The sequence below is a fragment of the Pristis pectinata genome, chromosome 22 (assembly GCF_009764475.1).
Source record: "Pristis pectinata isolate sPriPec2 chromosome 22, sPriPec2.1.pri, whole genome shotgun sequence".
Classification (NCBI taxonomy): Eukaryota; Metazoa; Chordata; class Chondrichthyes; order Rhinopristiformes; family Pristidae; genus Pristis; species Pristis pectinata.
In genome coordinates, this window is record NC_067426.1 from 20,539,566 (window position 1) to 20,558,507 (window position 18,942).

Sequence of the window (18,942 nt, forward strand, 5' to 3'; positions counted from 1 at the left end):
ATCCACTCCTCTTTCTCTTCATTCCACTTTGAAAGCAGATATTTTATCAATCTTACTTTGTGGAACTGTATAAACACCTCCATCTGTCCACTTCGTGCTCCATTTTAAAAGCCTTCTCAAAATCCATTTTTTGCATTCAAGCTTTTAGTCATCTGCCCAACTCCCAAGCAGGCTACACATCCACACCTTTATTCCTTTCATCTATTCAGATGGAACCATTGTTTACATTGACAGCAATCGCATCCTTTTCTAAATAAGAGCATTGCAGAGTATTATACATTTAACGTTTGTCTCTCAGATACTCAGTGATCATCACATTATCAGAAGAACAGAAAACAAAACACTGATGACTCTAATCACCACTGCACTCTAGGACCCTGCACATCCATACTCAGCAGTGTGACTAACTACTCACACTGCTGGGAACTGCAGCTCCTTGAGGCCAGTTCCCAGTAAAGTTTCATTGTCAACATTTACTGTTTAAGCAGGGCAGTGCTCCATCCTGTATGCTGATGGCTAAGTTCACTGTTTAAGTAAAACAAATCAAAAACGCTAAACCAGTCAGAGCAAAAGATGTTACAATAAATTTTTGGCAAAATTGTTTTTCAAAAGGTTGTGACGTTGACTTTATAAATATTCGAATCAAAAGGATGTTGGTTAAATCCATTTCCATTTTTAATGTATTGACACAGTATTTATTTGTTGAGATGGGGGAGAGGTAGCATGGGTAATCTGTTTCTGGCTCTGTTTCAATCTCTCAGACTTATAATACTACACATAGCAATGGGAGAAATTCATCAGCATTTTTCTCTGATCTCATTGATGAAGTTTTAAAAAAAAACAACAGCTGGAAAATTTCTAGCCATCTTGTTCCTTAACAATAAAATAAACTGTTGGAACATCTTAGGTAACATCTTAATGTATTGTGGCCTGGCATCTCTGTATGCTTGTAACTTGCACTGGTGATAAATCCACCTGATTAAATTACTATTTCTTGCACTCACTTTCCTTTAGCCCCATCCTTGGTGGATGTGCCTTCAGCATTAAATCCCCTGGCTCTATAATTTCTTCCTTAAGCTACTATGTCTATTCACTCTCCCTGTCTAAGACCCCCTTTGAAACCCAACTTTTCAATTGATATGGCTGCCACCAACCTCTCTCCACACATAACCTTCACTTCTTGGGCTCAGTCTCCATATTTCTTTCTATCTTGCAGATCTTCTTGGATACTTTTCTACATTAAATGTACTATATTAATGGAAGTGCTTACTGTGAATTCAGTTTTCGATTTCTAAACAATTTGCATTTTCGTCAGCAGTTCTACAGAGGAAAAAAAATCCAGAATAGCAATAACAACCACAACCCGCAGGGGCACAGACCTGGTGATGGAAGGGGAATTAGATTGGGCCACTCATTTTCCACCGACATAATGGGCCAAAAGTGCTAAATTCTCAGATTCTATGACTCCGTGACTTTAATTTCAGTTTATCTGTATTGTCAGATATTTGTTTTTTTGGCATTAAATTCCAAATTTTCTTCATGTTTCTATTACTTATTTTGAGTGATAGAACCACTTGAATCTTTTTACTGCAAAAAAAAAGTTTTCCACCACAAAGAATAGATTCCTTTGAAGGAAGCAATCAAAAAGTCATGGGCAGGCAATAGAACCAAGTTTGTCTCCTTCCCATTGACCTGTGCAATGAGTTCAGTCAACTTCTATGAATCCTCATTTGCTTTAATATTACCAACTTTTAATACAAAACAAATTGTGACAGACCATTCACTATTTGTTGCATACCTTGGAAATTGATGTTGGACTTTTCAGAATCAAGCTGTGGTTTGAATCTCAAAACTAATTAGTTGATTTCTTATGTAGAACACATGAAGTCACAAGGCCATTAATACTTTCTGTGCCTTATCTGTCTGCCTGGACATGCAGATCCAAAAGATATAAGCATGTTTTTTCCAATAGTGTTGCCTTCAAGTGGCTGTTGAAAATTGCCCTACCTTCGACGAGTGAGGTGAGTAAGGTGACATTGGCTGCTTTGCGCCTTCCCGCAGGCAAATTCAGTCCAATCTTTTCCAACTTTTCTCTCAAGGATCTACCACCATTTTTTGACTTTGCCCTAAGGAAGACATACATGTGTTTAAATCCAGTGTACAGATGGAAAAGTAACAATTCCATTAACTTTTCATCTTTTTGCTCGGTATATCCATCAGCTTAGTTATATTTTATTAGATGTAAAATAGTCAGTAAGCTCATTGTTGCTTAGAAAATCTCAATTTCTATGTTTCTTGTACCATCTTCCTTTCAATCTCCATGTTTTTTTCCAATTTTATCCCTTTATCACCTTTGTTATTTCTCTTCCTTTTCATCTTTTAAGCTCAATGTCTCTCATTGTTATTTTTATCTCTGATATAGTGCAATTTATTTATCATTGTCAACTCTGTTCATTGACTTCAACCCCAGCTGTTGACTTCTCCACTAACATTCCCTCCTTCACTCACCTCCTCAGCACTCCTCCGAGTAGTGATGCATTCAGACACTCCGGTGGTGATAGACGCCTCTGAACCTCTCCCACGGTCACTTTGTACTTGGAAGTGGAGCTGAGCAGTGACAGGCGGCCTGGGACTGAGCAGAACACTTCATTTGGGTTTGTCACTCCTCCAACTGAGCCATCCTTTTGCATGTTCAAAGAAAGTGAACTGCCATTGGCTTTAATCGGCATTGGAACTGCAATGAAGCAAAAAAATGTCACTATAAAATGTACAGCATAAAACTTTGAAAGTACTCTCAGAGAAACAGTAGTTATCATTGAATGGGTGAAGCAATATAAGAAATGTTTGTCAAAAATCAATCAAGGAGTAAAATAATGTGTGGCATTTCCCTGTAGATTTTGGTCAGATATGTGGGACAATGGTAGGTTAGGGATGTTACTGAAGATGGACATTGAGTTAGACTTCTGCTTCATTTGTAAAATCACAAACTCATATGACAAGTCCCAAACTCATATCCTCAAACTCCCCAGTTATTAGCCACAGGCCATCCATTATTGTGTATACCAACCATGGTGTGGCTAATAGAAGTCCTTGAATAAATGCTTTTAAGCAGACATAGCATTTTGATTTTGCTCAGTGTTTCTGGCTGAGTCAGGACAAATGGACACCAGGATTTATATTTCAGTGACAGTTCCAGGAACATACACAAATGATTGCAATTTTCACTAGTCCTGCACAACGTTTTAAGGTATAGAATATTTTTTTAAAAATTAAAACTTCCCAAAATGGATGTTGGTTTCCAAGGTCCTGACATCTGCTTTTCCTGAAAGTATTAACCCTTTTGTTGATCTAGGGCATAACCAGTGTAATGTTTAGCATCCACAGTAATAGCTCCAGCTCCTACTGGCTGGCCTGATGTCTGCTGAGCATGAGGAAGGCCAACATAACATTAAAGAGCATTGTATCAAAGGCTACAGATAATGCCAGTTTTACATTGTCCCTGTTTGACATATAAGACCTACTCATACACCAGCAATAGCTTAAGAATTTATTTTATATTTTCCTGATAATTTTCTTACAAATACTAAACCCCCACTATCCTCCTCCCATTCCAACCACATCACACCCCCTCCCCTGCATAAACACACATACACAAACTCATATTGTATTTGATGCTTAGACTATGACTAGAAATTCTCTTTGGTCAGGAATTCTCATTAACAGCATAGAATGAGAACATCAGTGGTGGGAAAATAAGTAGTTAGACAGAAAAATTGGAGCTCCAATTCCAGTGCGCTTTCAATGTATGTATTGCCTTTCCAATGTTATGGTGTTTTATTCAGGATCATTTAGGGGTTGCAAGCTTTTTGAACTGATGATCAGCCTTTGGTGATTTTCTAAGGAAAAATGTGAGCTGTTGTGGAAATTATGGTTAACTTTTTCTTCCTAATCCAGTGGCAAATGAGATCAAGTATGGTGTTCCACAACTGGCCCATTAACTCAGAACTACAGGAGATTGGACCTGGCACTTTCCTGGTCAATTTGATACATCTATTTACTGGAAAATTCACTGAACCAAAGATCGGTTCCTTTATGTTGGAGGTTTATAATTAGTTATAGATGCAGAACATGGTGGTCTTTTCCACTAGACAATTGTCACAGCTAAATTATCAATTTTCAGTCAAATAATTTAGCCACCAAACACACAAACAATCCAGTACTAAACCAAACTGTAAGTTATAGTCTATGTGGCAACTGGGCTATCAGCATGTTGTTGAGTAGGGTAAATTGTGCATATTGAGGCCAATTAACAATATTAGTTTTAAATTACAATCCTGTTCCACATTTATTGAAACTTAAAATTATGTAAACTTGGATTAATTTGTTTAATATAATATTTACTTATTTGTTTCCTTCTGCTCACTCACTAAATAGAAACCATTTTTTCTTGTACTGGTTAGGTGGAAAATTAAACTTGCATGTAAACAAATTGTCACTTGAAGCATGAACATTTGCTTCATGCACAAGCTCTCTACCATCCACTGTACAAACAAGGTAATATTGAGCACTAGTATCTGTATACAACTGCAGTTAAGTCTTACTTTGTATGTACTAATTTATTAACAAGGTTTTACTGTATAGCTAAATATCCAAGACACAGTAGCAATTCTAACAAAAGTACATAAGGTACACTTGGAAATGGCTGTGTTGGCAGTACAGTATGTGCCCTGTGAAGCTGTGATGTGATATCCATCCTTATTCCTCATGGAATCTCGGTTGTATCGTCAAAAGGAAAAATTATGGAGTCAAGCAAAGGAGAAGAGAATCTAACTGGTGTTTAACAGTCTTTCTCAAATAATGCATGATGATTAATATAAGAATACCATTGGTCTGAAAGGTGCACATGCCTTATATTCATATTATGTGGTAAATGGCCCACAAAACGAGATGAGGGAAAAGCAACAGGGGTAAAGTTAGATTGTATGATATTCTTTAGCAAAAGAAATGTGGAAGAAAGATACATTATCCATATCAATGTCTAAAATATCTAAGAAAAATCTCAAATGGAAGAACTGAATAGGTAGATAGGAAGTAGCGTATACATAGTGTACACAATGCTGAGATATGCTGTTCATTTTGGTTCAGTAATTTTAACTATTTATGGAAAAAATGTCATTTACATATATTACACAGAATTAGATCAAATTCAAGGTCGGAGAAATAGGTCATTCAGCCTAATAGTTCAATGCTAGTGTCTGCTCCACATCAGCCTTCTCCCACCCAAGTTCAACATATCCTTCTGTACATTCCTCACTCATAGATGAATACAGTTTCCTTTTAAATACAGCTATGCTTTTCATTTCAATGATTCCCTGTCACATCAAGTTCCACATTCCAATCACACTGAGAGAAAAGAAGCTTCTGCTAAATTCCCATAGTTTGTTGGGTAATACCTTTCACAACTTTAGGACATTCCAAAGCACTCAACCTTCACTAAAGTACTTTCTTGAAGTGTAGTCGCCACTGTGATGCAGGAACTTTCACAAGGCAAGTTCTTGCAATGAGATAATGATTAGATAATCTGCTTTTTTGTTCTGTCTTTTCAGTGATAGATATTGCTCAGTGTTAAATATATCCCTTCTTTATATAATATTCATTTCCAGTATACGGGCATCATGGGCAAGTCCAGCATTTATTGCCCATCCCCCACTGCCCTTAAGTGCCTCTTGAACCACTGCAGGTTTGACGGAGTTACTTAACGCTATTGGACAGGGAGATCCAGGATTTAAATTTTTTTTTTTAATTTTATTTACAGCGTGGTAACGGTAGCATAGTGGTTAGCACAAAGCTATTACAGCGCCAGAGATCGGGGTTCAATTCCCGTTGCTGTCTGTAAGGAGTTTGTACGTTCTCCTGTGTCTGCGTGGGTTTCCTCTGGGTGCTCCGGTTTTCTCCCACATTCTAAAGACATACGGGTAGGTTAATTTGGGGTTTAAAATGGGCGGCGCGGACTCGTTGGGCCAGAAGGGCCTATTACCACGCTGTAAATAAAATTTTTTTTAAAGTTTAGAACCAGCAACGATGAAGGTCTGCCAATTATATTTCCAAGTCAGGATGATGCAGGACTTGGAGGCCTACCTGCAGGTAGTAATGTTCCCATACACCTGTTGCCCTTCTCTTTCGAGGTAGTATTGGTTGTGGGTTGGGAGATACTGTCAATGTAGCCTGAGAAAGCAACTGCAGTGCATTTTACAGAAGGTACACACTGCAGCCACTGTGCACTGGTCGTTTAATGAACAAATGTTTAGGGTGGTGAAGGAGGAGCCCATCAAGCAGACTAATTTATCCTGGATAGTATCAAATTTTTTGAGAGTTGTGGAAAATCCTTGGGGTGTTAGGAGGTGAGATGCTTGCTGCAGGATATGTAGCCTCTGACCTGCTTTTGTAGCCACAGTATATCTGTGGCTGGTCCAGCTGAGTTTCTGGTCAATGGTGGCCCCCAGGTTGTTGATGTTGGGGGACTCGGCAACGGTAATGCCATTGAATGACAAAGGTAGGTGACTGGATTCTCTCTTGTTGGAAATGGTCATTGCCTGGAACTTTGTGGTGTGAATTTTTTGACCGTTACCCAGAAACATCAAATATCAAAAGATAAACATCAAACAAAATGTACTACACAGAGTTGTCACAAATGACGTGCATGGTATTCAGAGTCGAACATGGAAAATTTGGTAAGTGTGGCACCAAAATTGTTAATGCCCATTTTTGGGGAGGGGCAAAATGCCCATCAAGCTTCAGAATAGCATCTGTGAGCTTGTTGGATGAGTCAAGCCAGATGTCATATTGCTGAGGTGATCAGTAAAACACACATGAATGCCTGGTGGCAACAGACAGAAGTGACAGATTATATTGATCATCAGGACTCTCATTTTGGAGTTCAATACCGCACCTAACACCCTTAATCTTATATAGCTGAGCATGTTTAGCAGCAGAATGGTCCACCAACTATTGGGATATAAAGGAATTATCAACTATTTCAGCTAAGTTGTAGTTGATTTCTGCTGGTTGTTGTTACAAAATTACAAGTATTTGACACCTTGCATGGTAATATAAAGTTGCAAAAGTAAACAAGGAGTGATGAAGGAATATTTTGCTGTTGTCAATATCTCTGCACAAACCAGATGTTCCTGAACATTGCCCTTGCAATATAGTCTGATGAGGATAATAAACAGAAGGCATACAGAGCAATAAAAACTGCTGGAGGATGGTGGGGGAATAGCTCTCAGCAGGAGGCTACAACCTTTCAGAAAGCAAAGCTCTTACCCAAACCTCTGCAAGCAATATATGAAACATCTACACTTCAATATGGACATCTTCACTAAAATCTTCCATACACTGCAAACACAACTGAAACCTTAAGGAATGTAACGCCAGTGGCTGCCAAGGTGATCATATCAACTATGTGCCAGGCTCCTTCTAGGTTGGTGTGGTGGCACTTTCAACAACCTGTGTTGTGCAAGGAAGGTCACAAACATTGTCTATTCAAAGAGAGTTAATTGCATTTCATTTGGTATTGTCGGAGATCTGCTAACAGAGAGGGAATAGAATTAGCTTTGAGACAATTGTGGGACTTCCAATAATTCAGGATGTCATTTGTTACATGAATAAGGCTTTGTGGGTGATACATGTTAAATCTGATATGTACCAGAAGCAGAAAGTCTTAACATCCAGTTGCTGTGTAATATGCTCAAGTCAATGCCCAGGTCCACTGGCAGCACCCAGGTAACCTTCATTCTGCAGTAGTCCACTGTCCCAGCCACATACCAAATTAAGAGTCCTTACTGAGTGTCAAGGACCATTAGCTGATGATGTGGCTGGTGGTTCCAGTACTGTCTTGGCTTTATGCCTACAATTCCTACTGCATCACTCTCTGTTATCCATTAAATTAAACGCAATGTCAGTATTTGATCTGGTGTCTTTAAGTATCAATTGATGGTGTATCATCATCATTATCATTGCCTTGTTGATATTTCTCTACTGCCTGCCCAATTGCAAGTATTGGGTATCTGAAAGGAAAAAAGACCAAGGGTCAGATTGTTATACAAGAGAAGTAAAGTAAGAGGTGGACACTTACACCATGTGTAGCCTGAGAAGTTGAAGGAAAGTAGGGTGAGAGGGCAGTGAGATGTGAGAAGGAGGAATATGAGTAGGGATACAATCGACTCTGGCTACTGGCAACAGCCTTTCCAATAATGGCTGTATCCCTTTTTTCCCACGGGTGTTAGGACATGCATGTATTTCTGGCCTCTGCTTGGGCACATTGTCCTACTGCAGAAAGGTATGTCTGGCAGTGAGTACATACTAAGTAAATGAGGGAAGTGGCTGTCATGGTTGAACAACTGGCATTGTGTGCAAGCTGTTATTAGTGAGTGTGAATTTTGTAACAATGCTAAGAATATGAAAATGAAGTGAGTATACGAACAGTAGGTATAATTTGTCAATAATAGAGATTGTTTATGGGTAATGTGGATGAAGTGAATTGATTAGTGCCTAAGGTTAATGGTGCAGACAGTGGCAACTGGAAATGAATCCAAAGATTTGACCACATGTGAGATCAATGAACTTCTCATCCTCTCTAGACAGCGGTCCTGGCATTGATCTTCATAGCTACTTCTTCCACTGCATCCTAAGACTGGAGGGTCTGCTTCCTACATCTGGAGGGTCTTGTAGCCCCTGAAAATACAGGATATCTTTCCTACATTGCTTAATTTCAGCCTTAAATGGTTGACCCCTAATTTTTAAACTGCAAGCCCTCGTTCTAGATTCTCCCACAAAAGGAAACATCTTCTCCATATCCATCCTCTCAAGGCGTGTCAGAAACTTATAAGTCCCCCCTCACTCTTGTAAAGTTTAATGGATACAAGCCTATCCTGCTCGACCTTTCTTCACTATTCAAACCACCCATTCCCTGTATCAATCTAATAAACCTTCTTTGAACTGCTTTCAGTAATAATAACATCCTTTTGTGAATGAGAGCAATACTATATACAGTAATCCAGATATGGTTTCACCAATGCTCTGTATAATAACGTAACAGCATAATCTATTCACTTTTGCATTCAATTCCTCAGCAGGCAATGAGCAAAGTCACAGGGACATGAAATAAAATGGACAGCACCTACAAAGGCAAGACATGGGCAAAATGCGCTGAATGGCCTCCTTGATGCTCAGAAGGGCTTGTCTGTCATACTTCATTTGCAGGGCAAAATCCCTCCCGCCTTGGCTCATGGTGTTGCACTCTCACCATATGGATATACTTTAGGACTGCAGCTCCATAATCCAGGCCAAAACTCCTAGATGCACTGCACTGTTGCTGGATATGCATATACTTTAGGACTGGAGCTTCATAATCCAGGCCAATACTCCCCATCACCAGTAATAAGGGATTGCAGCACCATCAGAGGGATATATAATCTGGGCTAGTGCAGTCTGGTGCAGATACAAACAGAAGATGTGGCTGAACAGATACTGTGAGAAAGAGGAGTTCAATTTCATGAGGTACTGGCACCAGTTTCTGGGACAGAAAGAAAATGTGCCATCAAATAGATTTCACCTTAATTGGATTGGGAGTAGAGTCCTAGCAGAGAGAGAACAGAGAAGGATTTTAATGACTACGTTGGAGTCGTGAATCGTCTATGTGAAAGCTGCTTTCAAGAGTTGGAAGATGTGAATGCAGAGTTTAGAGAGCATGCAGCAAAGGCAATGCACTTTTATGTGTAGGATTTTAACTTTCATATAGATTAGAGTAAGCAAGCTGGCGTATGTCACAAAAATAATAAATTTCTTGCTTGTGTTCAGTTTTCTGCAACAGTATGTACTGGAGCCAACCAGGGAGTAGTCCACATTAGATATAGCAATGAGTCATGAGTAAGATTTGTTAATAGCCTCAGGGAGCATGAACTAATAGCAATCATAACATGACTTAGTTCAAAACAGAGCTTGAAAGCAAAAAACTCAAACAACTACTAATATTCGAGATTTGGGCAAGGTTGACTTCAACAGAATAAGACAGAAACAACAACCGAGGCAAGTCTGTTGATAGGTAAAGCAAAAAATATGCCGTTGATGCTCAAAAAGTATTTAAAGTGATACAGAACCTGCTTATACCCCTAAAGGGCAAAGCTGCAGTTGCCAAAACAAAATCAGCTGTGTGGAGAAATGTGAAATTGCATTTGGGGAGGTGCAACAAATCAAGGGAATACTCAGTAATTGGTAGGACACTGAGAGGTATAGGTGAACAGAGGTGACTATGTCCACAGATCCTGAACGCTGATAGGACAGGTGGATTTAAAAAGGGATACAGGATGCTTTCCATTATTCACCAAAGAATATGAGAGCAGAGAGGGCAAGCCTCCCCCCCCCCCCCACCTGCCCCCACCCCCTGGTGCTCCAGTTTTCTTCCACATTCCAAAGACGTGTTGGTTTGTAAGTTAATTGGGTATTAAAATTACTCCTACTTCAGATCATAGCAGGAGAATTTCAGTGGAGTTGATGAGCATCTGAGACAGAGTGGGGGAATGGAATTGATGAGGTTGGGCTGCTTATACTCGATGAGCCCAATGGCCTCCAGTTTTGCCATAAGAAAATATGCAAAACAAAATATAATATATAAATATGAGTGACTGAAGAGGTACAGGACAATATAAAACTGAAAGAAACACCACAGAAAAATCCAAAAACAGCATAGATTTTGTTGTTTGGAGAGATACAAAGAACAACCAAAGTTAACAAACTGGAAATAAGCTACAGAAAGGGTGAATGAAAGCAAGTTTTCAAGGAATATCAAAATCAATACAAAATGTTTTACAATTATATTAAGAAAAGGAGAATTGCCAGGAGCATTTAGGGTCCCTTGAAAACTGATGTTGTAAATAATGAAATGGCAGATATGTTGAATGAATATTAATTGCGCACAAATACCTGGAATAACACATTACCAACAAAGACCTGCCTCCACGATGTGTGCATCCTCCTTGTACCGTTTTACTGTCTCTCTAAGCAGGACACTGGGTGCTGGCAACCACTAGTATCTGGGGCAGACACAGTTGTTTCAGTGGGCACATCACCATTTCTGAGGTTTATCATCAAACAGCATGAGATAGTCAGGACCAGGAGGCTCTGGCTTTTGGCACACAATCTCTGGTTGAGTCCCTAATAATTCACACCTGAATTCTGGTGACTGCCAAGCCCAGACAAACCATGGTTTTTGCAGACAATTGAGTCTGAACTCAAAAATCACAGTCCTGGCCTGAACTCCATGTGCCAGCAAGTGCAGAAAATGGTCATCTGGTAGCATCCTTGGGGACCATTACGTCCCAGCTGAGGGCAGGCAAACTCTAATCATGATGATAAATACGTTGACTATTTTGTGTTAATATTTGTAGAGAAAGAGAATACCACTGCAAGAAGACTGTAATGAAACATGGGTCAAGATTTGCCAGCATTGATATTAACTACTGTTAGCAAATCAGTAGGGTTGATGGTTAAGAATATAGTGATTCAACACCTTGACAATTTACAGCTGATCAGAGAACCCGGTGTAGATGTTTGAATGGTTGGTCATCCCTGTTGGAAACTCGACTGAATTTCTCATGAAGAGATGACCAATTAGTTGGCAAGAGGCTGTCAATGGGTGTTATTTATATGAACTTCCAGAAACCATTTGAGAGATTGTTAGCTAAAACTGAAGCTCATGGAACTGAAGACAAATTATTGACCTGGATAGGAAATTGGCTGAGTGACTGGAACTAGAGAGAGAGGGCAATGGGCATGTAATCTAATTGGCAGATTGGGACCAGTATGTCTTGCATGAGTGTGTTGAGACCTCTACTATACATTGCATTTACTAATGACTTTAATGATGGGCCATAGAGTCAAATATCCAAGTTTTCCAATGACATGACAACTGACAGCACTACCAGCTATTTTTCTTTACGTTGGGTGAAAACCAAGAGGCTCTCTCTGAGGAACTTGGGGGGAGAAAAGGATAGTGGCAGCCAAATAGGACATTCCTGCTCCCATAGGATGAATCTATCCCAAGTATCCAGCAAAGTCCACAGGCCAGGGTCCACCACACAGCCACGGCTGCTGGCACCTGGCAGGCAGCCCAAGCTTCAGTGAGGATTACCTGGAAGCAAGCCTGGGCGATGGGTAGGGCCTGGGCTAGACCACAGACCTCGGACAGTGCAGATGCAGGGGCCAGTGCTCCAGCAGCAGCCTCAGTGTGGTAAAATGGTGGCTCTTGGGCAGAGTGGGGGGTAGGGGATGACTTCACTTCAAGAGACAGGGTATGGCCAGTGGCTGGAGAATAGTGAGACTTAGGGGAATGGTGGGAGAGAGGGAACGTGAGAGGGATTAGGGAGGCAGAACAGGTGATTGGAAGGTGGGAAAAAGTGGTGGGTCTGAGTGGGAGGGTGTAAGAGAGAGAATGGAACAAAGGGAAGCAAAAAGGGGGTTTGGGAAGAGGAATAGAGGGTGGGAAACTGTTAGGGAATTGGACAACTGTGAGAGGCTTTAAGTGAGAGAAGGGAGAAGAAGAGGGTGTAGGTAAGAGCAAGTGAGTGTATGCCAGTTAGTGCATGTGTGGCCAGATTGTACCTGCCTGAACAAGAGTGTGAGCATCAGTCATTATGTCTGTGCAGTCCAATCAGCAGAACCTGGTCTCCAGTCATCTTGAATCTCGTCATTGGACAAAGACCTCATTCCATCAGGAGCATGTGGCAATGTGGTGTGCAACAGCCACACACGTTAAAAGAATCAATGCACACTCATTGTCCATTCCTCCTAAAGTTTATCACAACCCTCATGGACAACCAGAACAGTGGCAGATTTGACATTGCTCCATTGTCATGGCCTGGGAATTCAGTCACTTCCGCATTGGTGTCGTCGCTCTGAGTGAGACAAAATGAGCCACAGAAGGCCATCTCAAGAAACTAAGAATTGGGCACATATTCTTCCAGAAGAGCAAAACAGAATAATAATAATAGATTTGGCTCTCAAGATTGAAATAGTCTGGCATCTCAGTGACACCTCTGTCTCATGACCCTCCAGTTTGCTCTAACACAAATCAGCATGCTAAGGTCATCAGAGTGTACAACCCAACTCTGGAAGCCATGGATGAAGCCAAAGAGGAATTCCTGAACAATCCCTAACTGAGGATTTTCCTTGGCTACTTCAGTGCTAGGGTCAGAAAGGACATAAAACTCTGGAAGGGTGTAAATGGCAAGGAAGAAGTTGGGGAAAGCCAACTCGTCCTAACTAAATGCTTGGATCATGATCTTGTTATAACTAACAGAACAAATACAAGGTCTGATCCAACAGCCTTGATCAAGCCTCGGTATTTAATAGATAATATCATCATCCAAGTGAGGGATGCACAATGCCTAATCTATCACTTCAAATAACTTAAACCCTTAAGCACAGAAAAATAAGTGTCGAAGGACTCAAGAACCTGACAATTCCCAAGCACAGTGTCCAATGTCTGGACAACCCTGAAGTCTAGGATAAATAACAGCTATGAAGAGTCTTTCATCTTCTCTACCCAAAACAATGAGGTGGATTTAATGAAAATGAACCAGGAGATCCAGGAGCTTCATCATAAACAAAAGGAAACACTGTTATGTCTCATGATAAAAAAAAACATAACCACAGGCATCTGAAGGCCTAGGTCCAAAAAAATTTCATGACCTCAGTAGAAAGAACACAGGAGATCAGACAACTAGTTAATAACCAAAATAAATGAGGACTTCTCGGTGTTGTCAAGCCCATCTATAACATAAACACCCAAGGACTCATCTCACTGAGAGCCAGGAATGGAGGAAAGATGATATCCCCGATGAGATACTCAAACACAGCAGAGAAGTACTTCTGGGGTGAATTCATGACCTCATATTCCTCATTTGGCACAAGAAGAGCATGGTAGAGGATCCCAGAGAAAGAAGACAAGATTGGCCCCATAAATTATGGTGTCTGCCAAAGGGCAAGTCATTGGAAGGACCTTTTCAATCACTTCCTCCCAGTGGCTAGATGCTCCTCCCAGAGTCATGTGACAAATCCAGGGAATATGTGGAGCAACCTGACCACTCTACCTGGCATTTTTAACCTCATAAATGCATACATCAAGCAAAATGGATTATGGACAATCCACCTCAAATTTGGCAATCCTCAGAAATTCATCACCATTCTATATTTGTTGTGGGCTCCCCAGTGGAATGGAGTTAATGATAAACAGGAAACTAGTGAATCTTCATGACTGTATATTCAGAAAATGAGCCCCATTTTTATTGGGTTCTCCACTGAAGTGTATGAGAAGATGAGCCTTACACTAGACACCAGTAAAACGAAGAGCCTCTTACAACCTGACGACATGAGCTCTGACAGTCAGGATTCACAATGAGACCCTCAGCTACATGGATCACTTTACTTTTCTTGGAAGAAACCTCTCAGGCATCAATGACAAAATTCACAATAGCACTCTACTGACAGTAGAAAAGTGTTTGAAGACCAAGACCTCAAGCTCGACAGTTAACTACTGGTTTACCAAGCAGCAGTGATTTTCACGTTCCTGTTAATAGACAAGCTAGAGAAGGTACCACAAAGTACTCTAAAACTACCAGCAATGTTGTCTCCTCAAAATCCTCCAACTGCATTGGCAAGATAGGAAAACAAATGGCAGCATACTCTCCCAGGCCAACATTCCCACACTGAAGGTCTGATCATCAAGCAAAGTATACACAACATTTTCTGCATGCTTTTACACCAACCTCTTAAACATGCACTCTATTTCAAGCTCCATCATGGCACGAGAATTCCAGGTGAACAGAGGAACTGCTTCAACAGCATTCTTGAAGTCTCCCTCAGAAACTATTGCATCCTAACAGACTCGTGGCCCATGACTGTTCAGTGATGAAGAAGGTACTAAGCACCTGGAGTATCCATGAGGGGAACAAACAGTGGACAAAGCACACAACATGACAAACAACCCACCCACCTACCCTATCAAGCACTAATTGCCCCACTTGGGGTAAACCCTGTGAGTCCTGCAAAGGCTCTTCAACCAACTCAGAACCCATAGAAGTGAAATGTCAGCAAATCATCCTTGACCACCTGAGAAGAAGGGAGTATTCTAAGCAGTGTTGATGAAAGGAGTAAATTACAAAGAAACATTGGCCCAAATTCTGTGGAGAAATCCCAGCAACTCCCTGCATTAATGGTAACATCCATAATTCCCACACATAAGATGAACACATGAAAATCCCAGACTTGCAAGCAGTTCCATGTCAGCATTTTTCTATCTGTGCTTCATGGAGTCCAGTGAGCAGAGCTCAAAGTTGCAATAATTCCTCAACATTTAAAGTATTTTGTGGAGTCAACTCGAATAACCAGCTTGCCAGCCTGTCTGCTGAGCCTATGCTGCATTAAACATGGAGCAAGCACAAAGACACACACAAACATTCAAGAGCTCTGAATACAAACTGTTTTGACCCTGAGTCTAGAGGACAGAGACTCACCATCTGTAAAAGTGGTCCTGTGAATGCAGCAGGCCCTACACTGTAGTCAGCCATGCTAAAGTGGTGGATGCTGGGCTGCCAATGTCGTGCCATGTTGAAATGGGGCAAGGCTACCAGCGATTTCAGAGAAATGGAAGTTTTGCCCCAAAGTAATTGACACAAAATGTGCTTGACCAAGTTATGCATGCCAGCATAACCCTGATGTTTGACTGTAGCTTTTATGTCCTCTGCAGTATCTCCTTCTATGTGGAATGCCATCTGGCTACCAACCATGACATTTCAATTTCCCTTCGGAACTTGGATTACATTACAAAATGCCAATTAGGACAAATCTTGAATTATCCAATATTCTGCATTGAACTTCAAGTAGAGCTGGGCTGTACTGCCACCTGTGTACTTGAGTATATTTCTCCCACTAAAACATGATTGGAAAGTAACATTTCTAGTGTCACTATAAAGTGAATGCTGCATCTTATCAAAGCAGAAGCAGCAATAAAATTGAATCCTAACAGCAGATGTCCACAGTTAATTATTACCTTGACAAACTATTTTACATGCATTACTACTTTTCACTAAGAAAAGCATGAATCTCAAACCTTCCTAGTTAATTTTTTATAGGTAGAATATCTCTGAACATATTCAATGAATAAAAAGTAATCTTAAGTAATTACTTTATACTGTTTGACATGCTTGTAGAGTGCACCTTCCCAGAAACTGCTCTGATTAAAATTTCTCCTCTAACATCTCAAGCCATTAATGGCTTGTTCAGTCTGTGCAGAGTGACCTGCTGGCACAGGAAACTTTCAGACAAAATATACCTTAAATGGAAAGATTTTTTAACAGAGGACTAATGATGGTTAATACAAATGTCACTAAAACTGTGAATGAAAATAGAAAAGGCCATTGTGTGTTTTCTATATTGGATTTTGAAAAAAATGTGAATTTTCATAATGTCAATTGGCTCAAAGATGGGGATCAAATTGAGATACAAATCAGCCATGAACAAACTCAAGGTGCTAAGCACCCTCCATCCTGGTATGCCTGTTCCCATGTCTCTGAAGAATCCAGCAGGAATTCATAAAGATGATACCACAGAGGAGGTAGAAAGGACATGCATTTAAGATGAGAGGGCGAAAGTTTAAAGAAGATGTGTAGGGCAAGTTTTTTTTTTACACAGAGGGTGGTAGGTACCTGGAATGGGCTGCTGAGGGAGTGGCGGAAGCAGATAAGAGAGTGGCATTTAAGAGGCTGTTAGATAGATACATGACTATGCAGGGAATGGAGAGATATGGATCATGTGTAGGCAGAAGAGAGTTAGTTTAATTCGGCATCATGTTCGGCGCAAACATTGTGGGCCGAAGGTCCTGTTCCTGTGCTGTACTGTTCTATGTTCTAAAGACTTTAAAACAAATCAGATCTTGCTCTTTATTTGTGTTTGGTAATCTGTTTATAGAAATGCATGTATGAATAGCAGGTGAGGTCAGGATAAGATGTGACAGTGATTTCCCCAGCTCCCAAATTACAGTAGTCTGCTGATACTCACAAAGTACTAAATCATTTTGAGCACAAGCAGATAGTGAGTGAGTTGTATCACCGCATATTTTTGTGCTACTAATATTCAGTTCTATTGCTGTCATTGGAAATGAAGATCAGCCAGAATATACAATGGCCAGTCACTGCATTCCAATCTGCATACCAAAAAAGACAAATTTTTACCCCTCACTAATGTGATTTACAATTAGCATTGCCACTTAGATGAGATTTTAGAACCCTCAGCAATTCTGCAACCACTCCCAACATGAATCCCCATCTTTGAGTAAGGTGAAAAATAAAGAGAGTAAATGGCCACAATAGATTATAGTAGTCTTCCTGTATTATTTACTTCTTTTCCCTTCCCAAATATAACCCTTCATTTAGTAAATTTAACTAAATAACAAATTTTCTTGGAATGTGCTAATTTCTACTTATGTGCAACTATAAAGGGCTTTGTAAAGTATCTCACATAAAGCATTCCCATCAAATTTAATTTGCTTTGTTGCATTCTTAGACTAGTCAGCTTCTTTTCTCACTATAATTTTCCTGAAATTATATTACAAAAATACAAACAGGTCTTCAGCAGCATCAGTTCCAACTGCTGTGGTTTAACAAGCATTATGTTGCAGCAGAAGAAAAAAAACACCTGGTGCTCACTCTGAGAGCACACACCTGAAAAGCCAGCATGGGTGCAGTTACAAAACACAGTGCACATACATTGCTGATTTTGTGCACTAATTAATGAATTTTGCTCATTTGCACATTGTAGCGGAATGAGTCCCTCGGCCTGCAAATGAATTACTGCAGGCGATTCCTATTCTCTTGATGTAACCGGAAGAACAACATCTCTGTTTTCCAGATCACATGTGGCTTAGCAGTTCAAACCCAGAACATGCTCAGCCCTTGATGATTCATTTTAACAAGCATGTACTTTGTAGACTGATACACTTATTTTGATATCTATGCAGTTGTAAATTCCTTATTCCTCATGTTACTTATACAACTTGAACATGTGATGCTTAAATGTAATAAAAGATTGCTGTGTGCTGCGATCATGGTTATTGGTATACAGAAATCATTTCAAGGTATTTTTATGAAACAAAATAGTGATAAAGCAGGTTCATCCATCATCCACCAGACCAGTTTAACAAGAGATTCATTGTATTGGTATTTGTGACTGTTGAACTATGCATAAATTGGTAGTCAAATTTAACAATCCATAGTGAATACACTTTAAGAGTACTTTTGTCATGAGAACATGAAAGGTACCATAAGGTCAAGATCTTACACATATAAATGCTTCCAATAAAGACCAATCTATTTTCAATTAAAAACAGTCCTGCTTTCTAAAAATATCTAGCAAAGTAGAAACCCTAGCATTTACATTAAGGTTGGGATACTCTAAAATTTATTTCCATTGACTGTAAAGGAACTGTGGGATGAACATTGCTGACTGGAGTCACTAGTTGCAATTGGAATTGTGAGCATTCAGCTGTTTAAATCCTGACAGGTCTTAGCCTCATGCATGCAAGGCACAATGTTGAACTCCAAGACATTCTGAGTGAAAGATACCAGTGCTTCTGTCACTGCCCTCTTTTGCAGGATTCCACACCCTCCTGGGAATATGCAGTATTATACTGGGGAATTTGGCTCTCTGATCCTATATTAAGTCAGACCTGGCATAAAATGAGTTTCCATTCATCTGAAGCTGGATTCTTGGCCTGGACATAGGGGAATAGAGGCAAGTTATTTATCCATTACTTATTGTATAGTTTTTAGTTTTGTAGCATTTTCATTTTTTGTGAAAGCTTTAAGAATTTTTAAAATATGAGAAATTTTA

General features: G+C 40.0%; 1 protein-coding gene across 1 annotated transcript in view; it reads right to left on the bottom strand.

Annotated features, from left to right (window-relative positions):
* tfap2e (transcription factor AP-2 epsilon) overlaps positions 1-18,942 on the bottom strand; it is an 82,188-nt gene that overhangs the window by 25,868 nt on the left and 37,378 nt on the right. The window contains exons 4-5 of the mRNA XM_052036262.1: positions 2,509-2,734; positions 2,008-2,126 (exon numbers count right to left, since the gene is read on the bottom strand). Coding sequence (XP_051892222.1) covers positions 2,008-2,126; positions 2,509-2,734 — 345 coding nt within the window. The remainder of the gene's footprint in view (positions 1-2,007; positions 2,127-2,508; positions 2,735-18,942) is intronic.